The sequence below is a fragment of the Chiloscyllium punctatum genome, chromosome X, assembly GCF_047496795.1.
Source record: "Chiloscyllium punctatum isolate Juve2018m chromosome X, sChiPun1.3, whole genome shotgun sequence".
Classification (NCBI taxonomy): Eukaryota; Metazoa; Chordata; class Chondrichthyes; order Orectolobiformes; family Hemiscylliidae; genus Chiloscyllium; species Chiloscyllium punctatum.
This window is the reverse complement of record NC_092791.1, coordinates 10,177,756-10,197,633: the sequence shown is the minus strand read 5'-3', so window position 1 is coordinate 10,197,633 and position 19,878 is coordinate 10,177,756. Positions and strand designations below refer to the sequence as shown.

The following is a 19,878-nucleotide window of genomic DNA, read 5'->3' as shown; positions in this document are numbered from 1 at the left end:
AGTACCTCACACAGAAAGCTGCTCCCAGTACAGTACCTCACACAGAAAGCTGCTCCCTGTACAGTATCTCACACAGAAAGCTGCTCCCAGTACAGTACCTCACACAGAAAGCTGCACCCTGTACAGTATCTCACACAGAAAGCTGCTCACTGTACAGTATCACACACAGAAAGCTGCTCCCTGTACAGTACCTCACACAGAAAGCTGCTCCCTGTACAGTATCTCACACAGAAAGCTGCTGCCAGTACAGTATCTCACACAGAGTGCTGCTCCCTGTACAGTATCTCACACAGAGTGCTGCTCCCTGTACAGTATCTCACACAGAAAGCTGCTCCCATTCCAGTAACTCACACAGAAAGCTGCTCCCATTCCAGTATCTCACACAGAGTGCTGCTCCCTCTACAGTATCTCACACAGAAAGCTGCTCCCAGTACAGTATCTCACACAGAATGCTGCTCCCTGGACAGTATCTCACCCAGAAAGCTGCTCCCTGGACAGTATCTCACCCAGAAAGCTGCTCCCTGTCCAGTACCTCACACAGAAAGCTGCTCCCTGTACAGTATCTCACACAGAAAGCTGCTCACTGTACAGTATCACACACAGAAAGCTGCTGCCTGTACAGTACCTCACACAGAAAGCTGCTCCCTGTACAGTATCTCACACAGAAAGCTGCTCTCTGTCCAGTATCACACACAGAAAGCTGCTCCCTGTACAATATCTCACACAGACAGCTGCTCCCTGTACAGTATCACACACAAAAAGCTGCTCCCTGTACAGTACCTCACACAGAAAGCTGCTCCCAGTACAGTACCTCACACAGAAAGCTGCTCCCTGTACAGTATCTCACACAGAAAGCTGCTCCCTGTACAGTACCTCACACAGAAAGCTGCTCCCTGTACAGTATCTCACACAGAAAGCTGCTCCCAGTACAGTATCTCACACAGAAAGCTGCTCCCTGTACAGTATCTCACACAGAAAGCTGCCCCCAGTACAGTATCTCACACAGAAAGCTGCTCCCTGTACAGTATCTCACACAGAAAGCTGCCCCCAGTACAGTATCTCACACAGAAAGCTATTCCTTGTACAGTATCTCACACAGAAAGCTGCTCCCTGTACAGTACCTCACACAGAAAGCTGCTCCCTGTACAGTATCTCACACCTAAAGCTGCTCCCAGTACAGTACCTCACACAGAAAGCTGCTCCCTGTACAGTATCTTACACAGAGAGCTGCTCCCAGTACAGTACCTCACAGAGAAAGCTGCCCAATGTACAGTACCTCACACAGAAAGCTGCTCCCTGTACAGTATCTCACACAGAAAGCTGCTCCCAGCACAGTATCTCACACAGAAAGCTGCTCCCTGTCCAGTATCTCACACAGAAATCTGTCCCCAGTACAGTATCACACACAGAAAGCTGCTCCCTGTACAGTATCTCACACAGAGAGCTGCTCCCAGTACAGTACCTCTAACAGAAAGCTGCTCCCTGTCCAGTATCTCACACAGAAAGCTGCTCCCTGTACAGTACCTCACACAGAAAGCTGCTCCCTGTACAGTATCTCACACAGAGAGCTGCTCCCTGTCCAGTACCTCACACAGAAAGCTGCTCCCTGTCCAGTATCTCACACAGAATGCTGCTCCCTGTACAGTATCACACACAGAAAGCTGCTCCCTGTACAGTACCTCACACAGAAAGCTGCTCACTGTACAGTACCTCACACAGAAAGCTGCTCCCTGTCCAGTACCTCACACAGAATGCTGCTCCCTGTACAGTATCTCACACAGAAAGCTGCCCCCAGGACAGTATCTCACACAGAATGCTGCTCCCTGAACAGTATCACACACAAAAAGCTGCTCCCTGTCCAGTCCCTCACACAGAAAGCTGCTCCCTGTACAGTACCTCACACAGAAAGCTGCTCCCTGTACAGTCCCTCACACAGAAAGCGGCTCCCTGAACAGTCCCTCACACAGAAAGCTGCTCCCAGTACAGTATCTCACACATAGAGCTGCTCCCTGTACAGTATCTCACACAGAAAGCTGCTCCCTGTACAGTATCTCACACAGAAAGCTGCCCCCAGTACAGTATCTCACACAGAAAGCTGCTACCCGTACAGTATCTCACACAGTAAGCTGCTCCCAGTACAGTATCTCACACAGAAAGCTGCTCCCAGGACAGTATCTCACACAAAAAGCTGCTCCCTGTACAGTATCTCACACAGAAAGCTGCTCCCTGTACAGTACCTCGCACAGAAAGCTGCCCCCAGTACAGTATCTCACACAGAAAGCTGCTCCCTGTACAGTATCTCACACAGAAAGCTATTCCTTGTACAGTATCTCACACAGAAAGCTGCTCCCTGTACAGTACCTCACACAGAAAGCTGCTCCCTGTACAGTATCTCACACCTAAAGCTGCTCCCAGTACAGTACCTCACACAGAAAGCTGCTCCCTGTACAGTATCTTACACAGAGAGCTGCTCCCAGTACAGTACCTCACAGAGAAAGCTGCCCAATGTACAGTACCTCACACAGAAAGCTGCTCCCTGTACAGTATCTCACACAGAAAGCTGCTCCCAGTACATTATCTCACACAGAAAGCTGCTCCCTGTCCAGTATCTCACACAGAAATCTGTCCCCAGTACAGTATCACACACAGAAAGCTGCTCCCTGTACAGTATCTCACACAGAGAGCTGCTCCCAGTACAGTACCTCTAACAGAAAGCTGCTCCCTGTCCAGTATCTCACACAGAAAGCTGCTCCCTGTACAGTACCTCACACAGAAAGCTGCTCCCTGTACAGTATCTCACACAGAAAGCTGCTCCCTGTACAGTACCTCACACAGAAAGCTGCTCCCTGTCCAGTATCTCACACAGAATGCTGCTCCCTGTACAGTATCACACACAGAAAGCTGCTCCCTGTACAGTACCTCACACAGAAAGCTGCTCACTGTACAGTACCTCACACAGAAAGCTGCTCCCTGTCCAGTACCTCACACAGAATGCTGCTCCCTGTACAGTATCTCACACAGAAAGCTGCCCCCAGGACAGTATCTCACACAGAATGCTGCTCCCTGAACAGTATCACACACAAAAAGCTGCTCCCTGTCCAGTCCCTCACACAGAAAGCTGCTCCCTGTACAGTACCTCACACAGAAAGCTGCTCCCTGTACAGTCCCTCACACAGAAAGCGGCTCCCTGAACAGTCCCTCACACAGAAAGCTGCTCCCAGTACAGTATCTCACACATAGAGCTGCTCCCTGTACAGTATCTCACACAGAAAGCTGCTCCCTGTACAGTATCTCACACAGAAAGCTGCCCCCAGTACAGTATCTCACACAGAAAGCTGCTACCCGTACAGTATCTCACACAGTAAGCTGCTCCCAGTACAGTATCTCACACAGAAAGCTGCTCCCAGGACAGTATCTCACACAAAAAGCTGCTCCCTGTACAGTATCTCACACAGAAAGCTGCTCCCTGTACAGTACCTCACACAGAAAGCTGCTCCCTGTACAGTACCTCGCACAGAAAGCTGCCCCCAGTACAGTATCTCACACAGAAAGCTGCTCCCTGTACAGTATCTCACACAGAAAGCTGCTCCCTGTACAGTACCTCACACAGAAAGCTGCCCCCAGTACAGTATCTCACACAGAAAGCTGCCCCCAGTACAGTATCTCACACAGAAAGCTGCTCCCGGTACAGTATCTCACACAGAAAGTTGCTCCCTGTACAGTACCTCACACAGAAAGCTGCTCCCAGTACAGTACCTCACACCGAAAGCTGCTCCCAGTACAGTACCTCACACAGAAAGCTGCTCCCTGTACAGTATCTCACACAGAGAGCTGCTCCCAGGACAGTACCTCACACAGAAAGCTTCTCCCTGTCCAGTACCTCACACAGAAAGCTCCCCAATGTACAGTACCTCACACAGAAAGCTGCTCCCTGTCCAGTATCTCACACAGAAAGCTGCTCCCTGTACAGTACCTCACACAGAAAGCTGCTCCCTGTACAGTATCTCACACAGAGAGCTGCTCCCAGTACAGTATCTCACACAGAAAGCTGCTCCCTGTACAGTATCTCACCCAGAAAGCTGCTCCCTGAACAGTATCTCACACAGAAAGCTGCTCCCAATACAGTACCTCACACAGAAAGCTGCTCCCTGTACAGTATCTCACACAGAAAGCTGCTCCCAGTACAGTATCTCACACAAAAAGCTGCTCCCTGTACAGTATCTCACACAGAAAGCTGCTCCCTGTACAGTACCTCACACAGAAAGCTGCTCCCTGTACAGTACCTCACACAGAAAGCTGCCCAATGTACAGTACCTCACACAGTAAGCTGTTCCCTGTACAGTACCTCAAACAGAAAGCTGCTCCCAGTACAGTACCTCACACAGAAAGCTGCTCCCTGTACAGTACCTCACACAGAAAGCTGCTCCCTGTACAGTATCTCACACAGTAAGCTGTTCCCTGTACAGTACCTCAAACAGAAAGCTGCTCCCTGTCCAGTACCTCACACAGAAAGCTGCCCCCAGTACAGTATCTCACACAGAAAGCTGCTCCCTGAACAGTATCACACAAAAAAAGCTGCTCCCTGTCCAGTACCTCACGCAGAAAGCTGCTCCCAGTACAATACCTCACACAGAAAGCTGCTCCCTGTACAGTATCTCACACAGAAAGCTGCTCCCAGTACAGTACCTCACACAGAATACTGCTCTCTGTACAGTATCTCACACAAAAAGCTGCCCCCAGTACAGTATCTCACACAGAAAGCTGCTCCCTGAACAGTATCACACACAAAAATCTGCTCCCTGTCCAGTACCTCACACAGAAAGCTGCTCCCAGTACAGTACCTCACACAGAAAGCTGCTCCCTGTTCAGTATCTCACACAGAAAGCTGCTCCCAGCACAGTACCTCACACAGAAAGCTGCTCCCTGTACAGTACCTCACACAGAAAGCTGCTCACTGTCCAGTATCTCACACAGAAAGCTGCTCCCTGTACAGTACCTCACACAGAAAGCTGCTCCCTGTACAGTATCTCACACAGAAAGCTGCTCCCAGTACAGTACCTCACACAGAAAGCTGCTCCCTGTACAGTATCTCACACAGAAAGCTGCTCCCTGTACAGTACCTCACACAGAAATCTGCTCCCTGTACAGTATCTCACACAGAAAGCTGCTCCCTGTACAGTACCTCACACAGAAAGCTGCTCCCAGTACAGTATCTCACACAGAAAGCTGCTCCCTGTACAGTACCTCACACAGAAAGCTGCTCCCTGTACAGTAGCACACACAGAAAGCTGCTCCCTGTACAGTATCTCACACAGAAAGCATCCCCCAGTACAGTATCTCACACAGAAAGCTGCCCCCAATACAGTATCTCACACAGAAAGCTACCTCGTGTACAGTATCTCACACAGAAAGTTGCTCCCTGTACAGTATCTCACACAGAAAGCTGCTCCCTGTACAGTATCTCACACCGAAAGCTGCTCCCTGTACAGTACCTCACACAGAAAGCTGCTCCCTGTACAGTATCTCACACAGAGAGCTGCTCCCAGTACAGTACCTCACACAGAAAGCTGCTCCCTGTCCAGTACCTCACACAGAAAGCTGCCCAATGTACAGTACCTCACACAGAAAGCTGCTCCCTGTACAGTATCTCACACAGAAAGCTGCTCGCTGCACTGTATCTCACACAGAAAGCTGCTCCCAGTACAGTATCTCACACAGAAAGCTGCTCCCTGTCCAGTATCTCACACAGAAATCTGCCCCCATTACAGTATCACACACAGAAAGCTGCTCCCTGTACAGTATCTCACACAGAAAGCTGCTCCCTGTACAGTACCTCACACAGAAAGCTGCTCCCTGTACAGTATCTCACACAGAGAGCTGCTCCCTGTCCAGTACCTCACACAGAAAGCTGCTCCCTGTACAGTATCTCACACAGAAAGCTGCTCCCTGTACAGTATCTCACACAGAAAGCTGCTCCCTGTACAGTATCTCACACAGAAAGCTGCTCCCTGTACAGTACCTCACACAGAAAGCTGCTCCCTGTACAGTATCTCACACAGAGAGCTGCTCCCTGTCCAGTACCTCACACAGAAAGCTGCTCCCTGTACAGTATCTCACACAGAAAGCTGCTCCCTGTACAGTATCTCACACAGAAAGCTGCTCACTGTACAGTATCTCACACAGAAAGCTGCTCCCTGTCCAGTATCTCACACAGAAATCTGCCCCCAGTACAGTATCACACACAGAAAGCTGCTCCCTGTACAGTATCTCACACAGAAAGCTGCTCCCTGTACAGTACCACACACAGAAAGCTGCTCCCTGTACAGTACCTCACACAGAAAGCTGCTCCCTGTACAGTACCACACACAGAAAGCTGCTCCCTGTACAGTACCACACACAGAGCACTGCTCCCTGTACAGTATCTCACACAGAAAGCTGCTCCCTGTACAGTATCTCAAACAGAAAGCTGCTCCCTGTGAAGTATCACACACAGAAAGCTGCTCACTGTACAGTACCTCACACAGAAAGCTGCTCCCTGTACAGTATCTCACACAGAGCACTGCTCCCTGTACAGTACCTCACAAAGAAAGCTGCTCCCTGTACAGTATCTCACACAGAGAGCTGCTCCCTGTACAGTATCTCACACAGAAAGCTGCTCCCTGTACAGTATCTCACACAGAGCACTGCTCCCTGTACAGTACCTCACACAGAAAGCTGCTCCCTGTACAGTATCTCACACAGAGAGCTGCTCCCTGTACAGTATCTCACACAGAAAGCTGCTCCCTGTACAGTATCTCACACAGAGTGCTGCTCCCTGTACAGTATCTCACACAGAAAGCTGCTCCCAGTACAGTATCTCACACAGAAAGCTGCTCCCTGTACAGTATCTCACACAGAAAGCTGCTCCCTGTACAGTATCTCACACAGAAAGCTGCTCCCTGTACAGTATCACACACAGAAAGCTGCTCCCTGTACAGTACCTCACACAGAAAGCTGCTCCCTGTACAGTATCTCAAACAGAAAGCTGCTCCCTGTACAGTATCACACACAGAAAGCTGCTCCCTGTACAGTACCTCACACAGAAAGCTGCTCCCTGTACAGTGTCTCACACAGAAAGCTGCTCCCTGTACAGTATCACACACAGAAAGCTGCTCCCAGTACAGTACCTCACACAGAAAGCTGCTCCCTGTACAGTATCACACACAGAAAGCTGCTCCCTGTACAGTATCACACACAGAAAGCTGTTCCCTGTCCAGTACCTCACACAGAAAGCTGCTCCCTGTACAGTATCTCACTCAGAGAGCTGCTCCTTGTACAGTATCTCACACAGAAAGCTGCTCCCAGTACAGTACCTCACACAGAAAGCTGCTCCCTGTACAGTATCTCACACAGAAAGCTGCTCCCAGTCCAGTATCTCACACAGAAAGCTGCTCCCTGTACAGTATCTCACTCAGAGAGCTGCTCCCTGTACAGTATCTCACACAGAAAGCTGCTCCCAGTACAGTACCTCACACAGAAAGCTGCTCCCTGTACAGTATCACACACAGAAAGCTGCTCCCATTACAGTATCTCACACAGAAAGCTGCTCCCTGTACAGTATTTCACACAGAAAGCTGCTCCCAGTACAGTATCTCACACAGAAAGCTGCTCCCAGTACAGTACCTCACACAGAAAGCTGCTCCCTGTACAGTATCTGACACAGAAAGCTGCTCCCAGTACAGTATCTCACACAGAAAGCTGCTCCCAGTACAGTACCTCACACAGAAAGCTGCTCCCTGTACAGTATCACACACAGAAAGCTGCTCCCAGTACAGTACCTCACACAGAAAGCTGCTCCCTGTACAGTATCACACACAGAAAGCTGCTCCCTGTACAGTACCTCACACAGAAAGCTGCTCCCATTACAGTATCTCACACAGAAAGCTGCTCCCTGTACAGTATCTCACACAGAAAGCTGCTCCCTGTACAGTATTTCACACAGAAAGCTGCTCCCAGTACAGTATCTCACACAGAAAGCTGCTCCCAATACAGTCCCTCACACAGAAAGCTGCTCCCAGTACAGTATCTCACACAGAAAGCTGCTCCCAGTACAGTATCTCACACAGAAAGCTGCTCCCTGCACAGTACCTCACACAGAAAGCTGCTCCCAGTACAGTATCTCACACAGAAAGCTGCTCCCAGTACAGTATCTCACACAGAAAGCTGCTCCCAGTACAGTATCTCACACAGAAAGCTGCTCCCAGTACAGTATCTCACACAGAAAGCTGCTCCCAATACAGTCCCTCACACTGACAGCTCCTCTGCCGGCAGCTCTCATTCGCACATGTGTAGAATGATGGATGTGATAAAGCTCGCCGCTGCTCCGCGCTGTTGCGAACTGTGGGGAGCGTTCCCCAAACTCCCGCTCGTTCAGTGCTCAGCGACTTTGGAAGCAAATGGTGCTGCCCGAGCGCTCTCCGTACGCCATGCTTTTCTCACGGTTCACGGCATTTCAATGCTGCTCTGTGTTCGCCTCGCTGCCGCGGCTCCACTTACCCGGACCAACGCGGAGTACAAGTAGATGTTGTGGGGCATGATTACAGCTCCGACAGTGCCAACAGCTTGCTGCAGCTCCCTGGTCCCACAGCCTTCACAGGTGGGCACAAACATCCCCTTCAACAGCTGCACCTGGTCTGGTTTTACCGTCACATACTGGGGGTGGGGAGGGGGGCAGAGAAACACAGAGTCAAAGAGATCGAGAGAGGCCCTTCAGCCCATCGAGTCTGCACCAGTCAAAAGCAAGCCCCTCGCACCATTCACAAGCACTCGGCCCACAGCCTTGGCGTTTCCATGTGTCTGCTCCCCTTGTCCTTTGAGATCATAGAACTTGTGTGTTTTTATATCCATTGAAGTACTTAGAGACAAATACTTCACAAGGAAGCAGTTGTGTTGACTGTATCTCCGAATTAGTCCAATGATGTTATCCATTAACTGACTCAACTTTCACTTTGCCATCAAGTTCTGCAGCAACTTATTGAATGAGACTGGACACCAGTCACTGTAAGTAAGCCTGCAGGGGGCAGCAGGAGGTGAAGAAGGTCAATGGGATGTTGGGCCTTCATAGTGAGAGGGTTCGAGTACAGGAGCAGGGGATGTCTTGCTGCAGTTCGACAGGGCCTTGGTGAGACCACACCTAGAGTATTGTGTGCAGTGTGGGTCTCCTTATCTGAGGAAGGATGTTCTGGTGATGGAGGGAGTACAGCAAAGGTTTCCCAGACTGATTCCTGGGATGGCAGGACTGATGTAAAAAGAGAGACTGGATCGGTTAGGATTATATTCACTGGAGTTCAGAGGAACAAAGGGGAAGATCTCATAGAAACTCATGAAAATCGAACAAGATTAGACAGGGTCAATGCAGGGAGGATGTTCCCGATGGTGGGGGATTCCAGAGCCCGCAGGGGGGGGTGGGGGGGGGTCACAGTTTAAGGATACGGGGTAGACCATTTAGGATTGAGATGAGGAGAAATCTCTTCATCCAGAGAGTAGGGGAGAAAGCAGGAAGAGGGGACTGAGTTGGATGATCATCCAGGATCCGAGTGAATGGCCTAGCAGGCTCAAAGGGCCAAATGGCTTATTCCTGCTCCTATGCTCCAGGTTTCAATGTTTCTCCGATACCCTGACTTGCTTCTGGGCAGATGTGCTTGTGGGTGATAGCCTCTGTCCCCAAGGGCTTGCCAACTATCCTTGTCAACTTGGGCACCTCTGCCATCTTACCCAAGCAAATACAATTCACAAAGGTTCAGAAATGCCGTGGAAAAGACGCTTGGAAAACAAAAAGGCAAATCAACGCCCAGTCAAAGCGATGAAGCACCCAATGGAGCCGACAGCTTAAATTAGGACAAAGTGAGTGAATTCCTCTGCAGTTACCTCATATCCAAAAGTCACAGCCATTACTGCAATGAAGAACGCAAACAAAGCCTCCAGTTTTCTTAAACCTGGGGAGGAAGGCAGTTGATGTTATACCACAGTCAGGAGAGGGGACGTTCCATAGCTCGCTCAAGCCTCTATCCCTCTGTTCTCTCCCCTCTTTCTCTCACTCTGCCCCCTCTCTTTCTCTCACTCTGCCCCCCCTCTCTTTCTCTCCCTCTGCCCCCTCTCTTTCTCTCCCTCTACCCCCCTCTCTTTCTCTCCCTTTGTCCCCACTTTCTTTCTCTCCCTCTCTCCCCCTCTGTCACCCTGTCTTTCTCTCTCTCCCCCGGCCCCTCTCTTTCTCTCCCTCTACCCCCCTCCCTTTCTCTCCCTCACTCCCCTTCTCTCCCTCTGCCCCCTTCTCTCCCTCACTCCCCCTCTGTCCCCTCCTCTCCCTCACTCCCCCTCTGTCCCCTTCACTCCCTCTGCCCCCCTCTCCTTCTCTCCCTCACTCCCCCTCTGTCTCCTTCTCTCCCTCACTACCCCTCTCCTTCTCTCCCTCTGCCCCCCTCTCCTCTCCCTCACTCCCCCTCTGTCCCTTTCTCTCCCTCACTCCCCCTCTGTCTCCTTCTCTCCCTCACGCCCCCTCTCCTTCTCTCCCTCTGCCCCCCTCTCCTTCTCTCCTTCTCTCCCTCACTCCCCCTCTGTCCCCTTCTCTCCCTCTCCCCCTCTCCTTCTCTCCCTCTGCCCCCCTCTGTCCCCTTCTCTCCCTCACTCCCCCTCTGTCCCCTTCTCTCCCTCACTCCCCTTCTCTCCCTCACTCCCCCTCTCCTCTCCCTCACTCCCCCTCTCCTTCTCTCCCTCCGCCCCCCTCCGTCCCCTTCTCTCCCTCTGCCCCCCTCCGTCCCCTTCTCTTCCTCCGCCACCCTCCGACCCCTTCTCTCCCTCCGCCCCCCTCTGTCCCCTTCTCTCCCTCTGCCCCCCTCCGTCCCCTTCTCTTCCTCCGCCACCCTCCGTCCCCTTCTCTCCCTCCGCCCCCCTCTGTCCCCTTCTCTCCCTCTGCCTCCCTCCGTCCCCTTCTCTCCCTCCGCCCCCCTCTGTCCCCTTCTCTCCCTCTGCCCCCCTCTGACCCCTCCCCTTCTCTCCCTCTGCCCCCCCTCTGACCCCTCCCCTTCTATCCCTCTGCCCCCCCTCCCCTTCTCTCCCTCTGCCCCCCCTCCCCTTCTCTCCCTCTGCCCCCCCTCCCCTTCTCTCCCTCCGCCCCCCTCCGTCCCCTTCTCTCCCTCCGCCCCCCTCCGTCCCCTTCTCTCCCTCTGCCCCCCCTCCCCTTCTCTCCATCTGCCCCCCCTTCTCTCCCTCTGCCCCCCTCCCCTTCTCTCCCTCTGCCCCCTCCCCTTCTCTCCCTCTGCCTCCCTCTGCCCCCGTCCGTCCGTCCCCTTCTCTCCCTCTGCCCCCCTCTGACCCCTCCCCTTCTCTCCCTCTGCCCCCCTCCCCTTCTCTCCCTCTGCCTCCCTCTGCCCCCCTCCGTCCCCTTCTTTCCCTCTGCCCCCCTCTCCTTCTCTCCCTCTGCCCCCCCTCCCCTTCTCTCCCTCTGCCCCCCTCCATATCCTTCTCTCCCTCTGCCCCCCTCCATCCCCTTCTCCCCCTCTGCGTCCCCCTCTGTCCCCTTCTCTCCCTCTGCCCCCTCCGCCCCCCTCCATCCCCATCTCTCCCTCTGCCTCCCTCCGTCCCCTTCTCTCCCTCAGCCCCCCTCCGTCCCGTCCGCTTCCCCTCTGCGCCCCACTCCGTCCCCTCCGCTCCCCCTCTGCACCCCCCTCCGTCCCCTCCACTCTCCCTCTGCACCCCCCTCCGTCCCCTTCTCCCCCTCTGCGCACCCCTCTCCCCTTCTCCCCCTCTGCACCCCCCTCGCCCCCTTCTCCCTCTCTGTGCCCCCCTCTCCCCTTCTCCCCCTCTGCCACACCTCACCCCCTTCTCCCCCTCTGCTACCCCTCTCCCTTCTCCCCCTCTGCGTCCCCCTCTCCCCCTCTGCACCCCCCTCTCCCCTTCTCCACCCTCCCCTTCTCCCCCTCTGCGCCCCTCTCCCCCTCTGCGCCCTCCTCACCCTCTTCTCCCCCTCTGCACACCCTTCTCCCCTTTTCCCCCTCTGCGCCCCCCTCACCTTCTCCCCATCTGCACCCCCTTCTCTCCCTCTGCGCACCCTTCTCCCTCTCTGCGCCCCCCTCTCCCCTTCTCCTCCCCTTTTCCCCTCTGCGCCCCCCACTCCCCTTCTCCACATCTGTGCCCCCCTCACCCACTTCTACCCCTCTGCGCCACCCTCGCCCCCTTCTCCCTCTTCTCCACCTCTGCGCCCCCCTCTCCCTTTCTCCCCCCCTGCACCCCCCTCCGTCCTCTTCTCCCTCTCTGTGACCCCCCGTGCCCTCTGCTCCCCCTTTGCACCCCCCTCCACTCACCCTGCGCCCCTCTCTGCCCCCTCCGTCCCCTTGTCCCCCTCTGCGTCCCCTCTCCCCCTCTGCGCCCCCTCTCCCTCTCTGTGCCCCCTTCACCCCCTCTGTGCCACCCCCTCCCTTTCTCCCCCTCTGCACCCCCCCCGTCCTGTTCTCCCTCTCTGCGCCTCCCAGTCCTCTCCGCTCCCCCTCTGCGACCCCCTCCGTCCCCTCCACTCCCCCTGCGCCCCCCGTCCCCTTGTCCCCCTCTGTGCTCCCTTCTCCCCCCCTGCACCCCCAGCTCCCCCTCTGCACCTCCTTCTCCCCCTCTGCGCCCCCCTCACTCCCTTCTCCCCCTCTGTGCCCCCCTCGCCCCCTTCTCTCTCTCTGCACCCCCCTCACCCTTTCTCCCCGTCTGCGCCCCCTTCTCCCCCTCTGCGCCCCCCTCACCCCTTCTCCCCCTCTGCACCCCCCTCACCCCCTCTGCGCCCCCCCCCCCACTTCTCTCCCTCTGCGCCCCCCTCTCCTTCTCTCCCTCTGCCCCCCTCTCTCCCTCTCCCTCGGCCCCCCTCCTTCTCTCCCTTTGTTCCCCTCCTTCTCTCCCTCTGTTTCCCTCTCTCCCTCTCCCCCCCCTCTCTCCCTCTCCCTCGGCTCCTCTCCGTCTCTCCCTCTGTTCCCCTCTCTCCCTCTGCCCCTCTCCTTCTCTCCATCTGAACCCCTCTCTCCTTCTTCCTCGGCCCCTCTGCCTCCCTCCCTCTGTTCCCCTCTCGCCCTCTGCCCCTCTCTTCTCCCCCCCCCCCCCCCCTCCCCCCCCCCCCCCTCCCCCCCCCCCCCCTCCCCTGTCCCCCGCCTCTCCCTCGGCCCCTCTCCTTCTCTCCTTCTGTTCCCCTCTCTCCCTCTCCCTCTGTCCCCCTCTCCCCCTCAGCCCCCCTCCTTCTCTCTCTCTGTCCCCCTCTCCCTCAGCCCCTCTCCTTCTCTCCCTCTGTTCCCCTCTCTCCCTTTCCCTCTGTCCACCTCTCCCCCTCAGCCCCTCTCCTTCTCTCTCTCTGTCCCCCTCTCCCTCAGCCCCTCTCCTTCTCTCCCTCTGTTCTCCTCTCTCCCTCTCCCTCTGTCCCCCCTCTCTCCCTCAGCCCCTCTCCTTCTCTCTCTCTGTCCCCCTCTCCCTCAGCCCCTCTCCTTCTCTCCCTCTGTTCCCCTCTCTCCCTCTCCCTCTGCCCCAGTCCTTCTCTCCCTCTGTCCCCCTCTCTCCCTCTCCCCCCTCCCTCTCCCTCTGTCCCCCTCTCTCCCTCAGCCCCTCTCCTTCTCTCCCCCTGTTCCCCTCTCTCCCTCTCCCTCTGTCCCCCTCTCCCCCTCAGCCCCTCTCCTTCTCTCTCTCTGTCCCCCTCTCCCTCAGCTCCTCTCCTTCTCTCCCTCTGTTCCCCTCTCTCCCTCTCCCTCTGTCCCCCTCTCCCCTCAGCCCCTCTCCTTCTCTCTCTCTGTCCCCCTCTCCCTCAGCCCCTCGCTTTCTCTCCCTCTGTTCCCCTCTCTCCCTCTCCCTCTGCCCCAGTCGTTCTCTCCCTCTGTCCCCCTCTCTCCCTCTCCCCCCTCCCTCTCCCTCTGCCCCTCTCCTTCTCTCCCTCTGATCCCCTCTCTCCCTCTCCCTCTGCCCCAGTCGTTCTCTTCCCTCTGTCCCCCTCTCTCCCTCTCCCCCCCTCCCTCTCCCTCTGCCCCTCTCCTTCTCTCTCTCTGTCCCCCTCTCCCTCAGCCCCTCTCCTTCTCTCCCTCTGTTCCCCTCTCTCCCTCTCCCTCTGCCCCAGTCCTTCTCTCCCTCTGTTCCCATCTCTCCCTCTCCCTCTGCCCCCCTCCTTCACTCCCTCAGTTCCTCTCTCTCCCTCTGCCCCCCTCCTTCACTCCCTCAGTTCCCCTCTCTCCCTCTCACTCTGCCCCCCTCTCCCTCTCCCTCTGCCCCCCTCCTTCTCTCCCTCTCTGTCCCCCTCTCTCCCTCTGCCCGTCTCCTTCTCTCCCTCTGTCCCCCTCTCTCCCTCTCCCTCTGCCCCTCTCCTTCTCTCCCTCTGTCCCCCTCTCTCCCTCTCCCTCGGCCCCTCTCCTTCTCTCGCTCTGTTCCCCTCTCTACCTCTCCCTCAGCCCCTCTCCTTCTCTCCCTCTGCCCCCCTCTCTCCCTCTCCCTCAGCCCCTCTCCTTCTCTCCCTCTGTCCCCCTCTCTCCCTCTCCCTCGGCCCCTATCGTTCTCTCCCTCTGTTCCCCTCTCTCCCCCTCGCTCTGCCCCTCTCCTTCTCTCCCTGTGTTCCCCTCTCTCCCCCTCGCTCTGCCCCTCTACTTCTCTCCCTCTGCCCCCCTCTCTCCCTCTCCCTCTGCCCCTCTCCTTCTCTTGCTCTGTTCCCCTCTCTCCCACTCCCTCTGCCTCACTCCTTCTCTCCATCTGTCACCCTCTCTCCCTCTCCCTCTGCCCCTCTCCTTCTCTCCCTCTGTCCCCCTCTCTCCCTCTGCCCCTCTCCTTCTCTCCCTCTGTCCCCCCCTCTCCCTCTGCCCCTCTCCTTCTCTCCCTCTGTCCCCCTCTCTCCTTCTGCCCCTCTCCTTCTCTCCCTCTGTCCCCCTCTCTCCCTCTCCCTCAGCCCCTCTCCTTCTCTCCCTCTCCCCCCCCTCCCTCTGCCCCTCTCCTTCTCTCCCTCTGTCCCCCTCTCTCCCTCTGCCCCCCTCCTTCACTCCCTCAGTTCCTCTCTCTCCCTCTGCCCCCCTCCTTCGCTCCCTCAGTTTCTCTCTCTCCCTCTGCCCCCCTCCTTCACTCCCTCAGTTCCCCTCTCTCCCTCTCACTCTGCCCCCCCTCTCCCTCTCCCTCTGCCCCCCTCCGTCCCCTTCTCTCCCTCTGCCCCCCTCACCTTCTCTCCCTCTGCCTCCCTCTGCCCCCCTCCGTCCCCTTCTCTCCCTCTGCCCCCCTCTGACCCCTCCCCTTCTCTCCCTCTGCCCCCCCTCCCCTTCTCTCCCTCTGCCCCCCTCCCCTTCTCTCCCTCTGCCTCCCTCTGCCCCCCTCCGTCTCCTTCTCTCCCTCTGCCCCCCCTCCCCTTCTCTCCCTCTGCCCCCCTCCATATCCTTCTCTCCCTCTGCCCCCCTCCGTCCCCTTCTCCCCCTCTGCGTCCCTCTCCGTCCCCTTCTCTCCCTCTGCCCCCCTCCGCCCCCCCCTCCATCCCCATCTCTCCCTCCGCCTCCCTCCATCCCCTTCTCTCCCTCAGCCCTCCTCCCCTTCTCTCCCTCTGCCTCCCTCTGCCCCCCTCCGTCCCCTTCTTTCCCTCTGCCCCCCTCTCCTTCTCTCCCTCTGCCCCCCCTCCCCTTCTCTCCCTCTGCCCCCCTCCATATCCTTCTCTCCCTCTGACCCCTCCGTCCCCTTCTCCCCCTCTGCGTCCCCCCCGTCCCCTTCTCTCCCTCTGCCCCCCTCCGCCCCCCCTCCATCCCCATCTCTCCCTCCGCCTCCCTCCATCCCCTTCTCTCCCTCAGCCCCCCTCCATCCCGTCCGCTTCCCCTCTGCGCCCCACTCCGTCCCCTCCGCTCCCCCTGTGCCCCCTCTCCCCTTCTCCCCTTCTCCCCATCTGCGCCCCCCTCCGTCCCCTCCACTCTCCCTCTGCGCCCCCCTCCGTCCCCTCCACTGTCCCTCTGCGCCCCCCTCCGTCCCCTTCTCCCTCTCTGTGCCCCCCTCTCCCCTTCTCCCCCTCGGCGCCCCCCTCTCCCCTTCTCCCCCTCGGCACCCCCCTCGCTCCCTTCTCGGCACCCCCCCTCTCCCCTTCTCCCCCTCGGCGCCCCCCTCTCCCCTTCTCCCCCTCGGCGCCCCCCTCTCCCCTTCTCCCCCTCTGCGCCCCCCTCTCCCTTTCTCCCCCTCTGCGCTCCCTGTCTCCCCTTCTCGCCTTCTGCACCCCCTTGCCCCCTTCTCCCCCTCTGTGTACCCTTCTCCCTCTCAGCGCCCCCTTCTCCCCCTCTGCACCCCCTCTCCCCTTCTCCCCCTCTGCACCCCCTCGCCCCCTTCTCCCTCTCTGTGCCCCCCTCTCCCCTTCTCCCCCTCTGCCCCACCTCGCCCCCTTCTCCCCCTCTGCGACCCCTCTCCCCTTCTCCCCCTCTGCGCTCCCCTCTTCCCTTCTCCCCTCTGCGCCCCCCTCGCCCCCTTCTCCCCCTCTGCGCCCCCTACTCCCTTCTCCCCTTCTGCGCTCCCCTCTCCCTCTCAGCGCCCCCTTCTCCCCTTCTCCCCCTCTGCACCCCCTCGCCCCCTTCTCCCTCTCTGTGCCCCCCTCTCCCCTTCTCCCCCTCTGCCCCACCTCGCCCCCTTCTCCCCCTCTGCGACCCCTCTCCCCTTCTCCCCCTCTGCGCTCCCCTCTTCCCTTCTCCCCTCTGCGTCCCCCTCGCCCCCTTCTCCCCCTCTGCGCCCCCTACTCCCTTCTCCCCCTCTGCGCTCCCCTCTCCCCCTCTGCGCCCCCTCTCCCATTCTCCCCCCTCCCCTTCTCCCACTCTGCGCCCCTCTCCCCCTCTGCGCCCTCCTCACCCCCTTCTCCTCCTCTGCGCCCCCCTCGCCCCCTTCTACCCCTCTGCGCCCCCCTCGCCCCTTTCTCCCCCTCTGCGACCCCTCTCCCTTTCTCCACCTCTGCGCCCCCCTCTCCCCTTCTGCCCCTCTGCGCTCCCCGCTTCCCTTCTCCCCTCTGCGCCCCCTTCACCCCTCCTCCCCCTCTGCGCCCCCCTAGCCCCCTTCTCCCCCTCTGTGCCCCCCTCCCCCTTCTCCCCCTCTGTGCCCCCCTCCCCCCTTCTCCCCCTCTGTGTCCCCCTCTCCCCCTCTCCCCCTCTGCACCCCCCTCTCCCCATCTCCACCCTCTCCCTCTCCCTCTGCACCCACCTCTCCTTCTCTCCCTCTGCCCTCCTCTCTCCCTCTCCCTCGGCCCCCCTCCTTCTCTCCCTTTGTTCCCCTCCTTCTCTCCCTCTGTTTCCCTCTCTCCCTCTCCCTCGGCCCCTCTCCTTCTCTCCCTCTGTTCCCCTCTCGCCCTCTGCCCCTCTCTTTCTCTCCCTCTGTCCCCCTCTCTGCCTCGGCCACTCTCCTTCTCTCCCTCTGTTCCCCTCTCTCCCTCTCTCTCTGGCCCCCTCTCCCCCTCTGCCCCTCTCCTTCTCTCTCTCTCTGTCCTCCTCTCCCTCAGTCCCTCTCCTTCTCTCCCTCTGTTCCCCTCTCTCCCTCTCCCCCCTCCCTCTCCCTCAGCCCCTCTCCTTCTCTCCCTCTGTTCCCCTCTCTCCCTCTCCCTCTGCCCCAGTCCTTCTCTCCCTCTGTTCCCATCTCTCCCTCTCCCTCTGCCCCCCTCCTTCACTCCCTCAGTTCCTCTCTCTCCCTCTGCCCCCCTCCTTCACTCCCTCAGTTCCCCTCTCTCCCTCTCACTCTGCCACCCTCTCCCTCTCCCTCTGCCCCCCTCCTTCTCTCCCTCTCTGTCCCCCTCTCTCCCTCTGCCCCTCTCCTTCTCTCCCTCTGTCCCCCTCTCTCCCTCTCCCTCTGCCCCTCTCCTTCTCTCCCTCTGTGAGGGAGAGTGTGGGTACGAGAGATTGTGTTTGTATGCAGGTGAGGGAGAGAGATTGTGGGTGTGAGTGTGTGTGTGTATACATGTGAGGGAGAGAGAGACAGAGAGAGTGTGTGTACTAACAGAGTGTGGGTGTGAGAGAGTGTGTGTGAATGCATGTGAGGGAGAAGGAGGGAGAGAGAGTGTGTGTATGAGAGAGTGTGTGTGTCTGTATGTGAGGGAGAGAGAGTGTGGGTATGAGAGTGTGTGTGTGTGTGTGTGTATATACACATGTGAGGGAGAGAGAGTGTGGGTATGAGAGTGTGTCTGTATACAGGTGAGGGAGAGAGAGTGGGTACGAGTGAGTGTGTGTGTATGCATGTGAGGGAGAGAGAGAGAGAGTGGGTATGAGAGAGAGTGTGTGTGTATGTGTGTGAGGGAGAGAGTGTGGGTATGAGAGAGAGTGTGTGTGTATGTGTGTGAGGGAGAGAGTGTGGGTATGAGAGAGAGTGTGTGTGTATGCACGAGGGGGAGAGAGGGGGACAGAGAGTGAGGGTGTGAGAGAGTGTGTGTGTATGTGTGTGAGGGAGAGAGTGTGGGTATGAGAGAGAGTGTGTGTGTATGCATGTGAGGGAGAGAGAGGGAGAGAGAGTGTGGGTATGAGAGAGTGTGTGTGTGTACTCATGTGAGGGAGAGAGAGTGAGTGTGTGTGTATGCACGAGGAGGAGAGAGGGGGATAGAGAGTGAGGGTATGAGAGAGTGTGTGTGTATGCATGTGAGGGAGAGAGAGGGAGAGAGAGTGTGGGTATGAGAGAGTGTGTGTGAATGCATGTGAGGGAAAGAGAGAGAGAGTGTGTGGGTCTGTATGTGAGGGAGAGAAGGTGTGGGTATGAAAGTGTGTGTGTGTATGCACGAGGGGGAGAGAGGGGGACAGAGAGTGAGGGTATGAGAGTGTGTGTATGTGAGGGAGAGAGAGACAGTGTGCGTACGAGTGTGTGTGTGTGTGCATGTGAGGGAGAGAGAGCGTGGGTATAAGAGAGTGTGTGTATGCGTGTGAGGGAGAGGGAAGGAGAGAGAGTGTGGATATAAGAGAGTGTGTGTGCATGCATGTGAGGGAGAGAGAGGGAGAGAGAGTGTGGGTGTGTGAGAGAGTGTGTGTATGTGTGTGAGGGAGAGAGAGTGTGGGTATGAGAGAGTGTGTGTATGCGTGTGAGGGAGAGAGAGTGTGTGGATATGAGAGAGTGTGTGTGTCTGCAGATGAGGGAGAGAGATGGAGAGAGTGTGTGGTTCTGTGGCTCTGTGTGTGCACGCACTCTTTAGAGAGAGAATGTGTGTGCGTGCGTTTGAGTGTGAGTGTGAGGCAATATATGTGTGTGCAAGTGGGTGTGAGAGTTTGAGCGGGGACTCAGAAAGCTTGTGGTTTCAAATAAACTTGTTGGATTATAAGCTGGTGTCGTGTGCCTTTTGACTTTGTCCAGCCCCAGTCCAACACCGGCTCCTCTCCGTCCTGGTAATGCTTCTTCGAGTGTGGAAACCAGAAACCCCAGTTCTCCAGCTCTGGGTTAACGAACATTCTACACAGCACTCCCGTAATTTCCCAGCTCTTGTATTTCAATGTCTTGTCTAATAAAGGCACGTTCCCCCATGTGCCTTCTTGGTCAATGTATCGGAGGAAAGGTTGGAACTGTTTCAAGGCAATGTGGATCGGAGCCCCTCCCGATGGGCAGTGAAGGAGAATGGGATAAATATCCTAGAAACAACACTGACTGAATGAATGCTGTCCCTGTCTACATTCACAATAGCCGACAGCAGGACTTGGTGGGCTAGTTAAATGGGCCAGTCGGTCTTGTAAATTATAGAATCGTAGAGTCATTCCCAAACTAAACCAGTCCTTCTTGCCTGCGTTCACCTGACTGCTCCAAAAAGGCAACATCATCTTGTGCATAATGCACAATCTCATCTGTCTACCAAGTTGCAAAAAGCTGTCCTTTCGATACATAACAACGTCCAATTTCCAGTCAACAGTCCAAACTAGGAAATCAAAATGTGGCCACTTG

General features: G+C 57.0%; 1 protein-coding gene across 1 annotated transcript in view; it reads right to left on the bottom strand.

Moving 5' to 3' along the window:
- Window positions 1-19,878, bottom strand: part of LOC140471184 (natural resistance-associated macrophage protein 2-like) — a 199,706-nt gene that overhangs the window by 93,525 nt on the left and 86,303 nt on the right. Inside the window, exons 9-10 of the mRNA XM_072567072.1 lie at window positions 9,907-9,974; window positions 8,536-8,691 (exon numbers count right to left, since the gene is read on the bottom strand). Coding sequence (XP_072423173.1) covers window positions 8,536-8,691; window positions 9,907-9,974 — 224 coding nt within the window. The remainder of the gene's footprint in view (window positions 1-8,535; window positions 8,692-9,906; window positions 9,975-19,878) is intronic.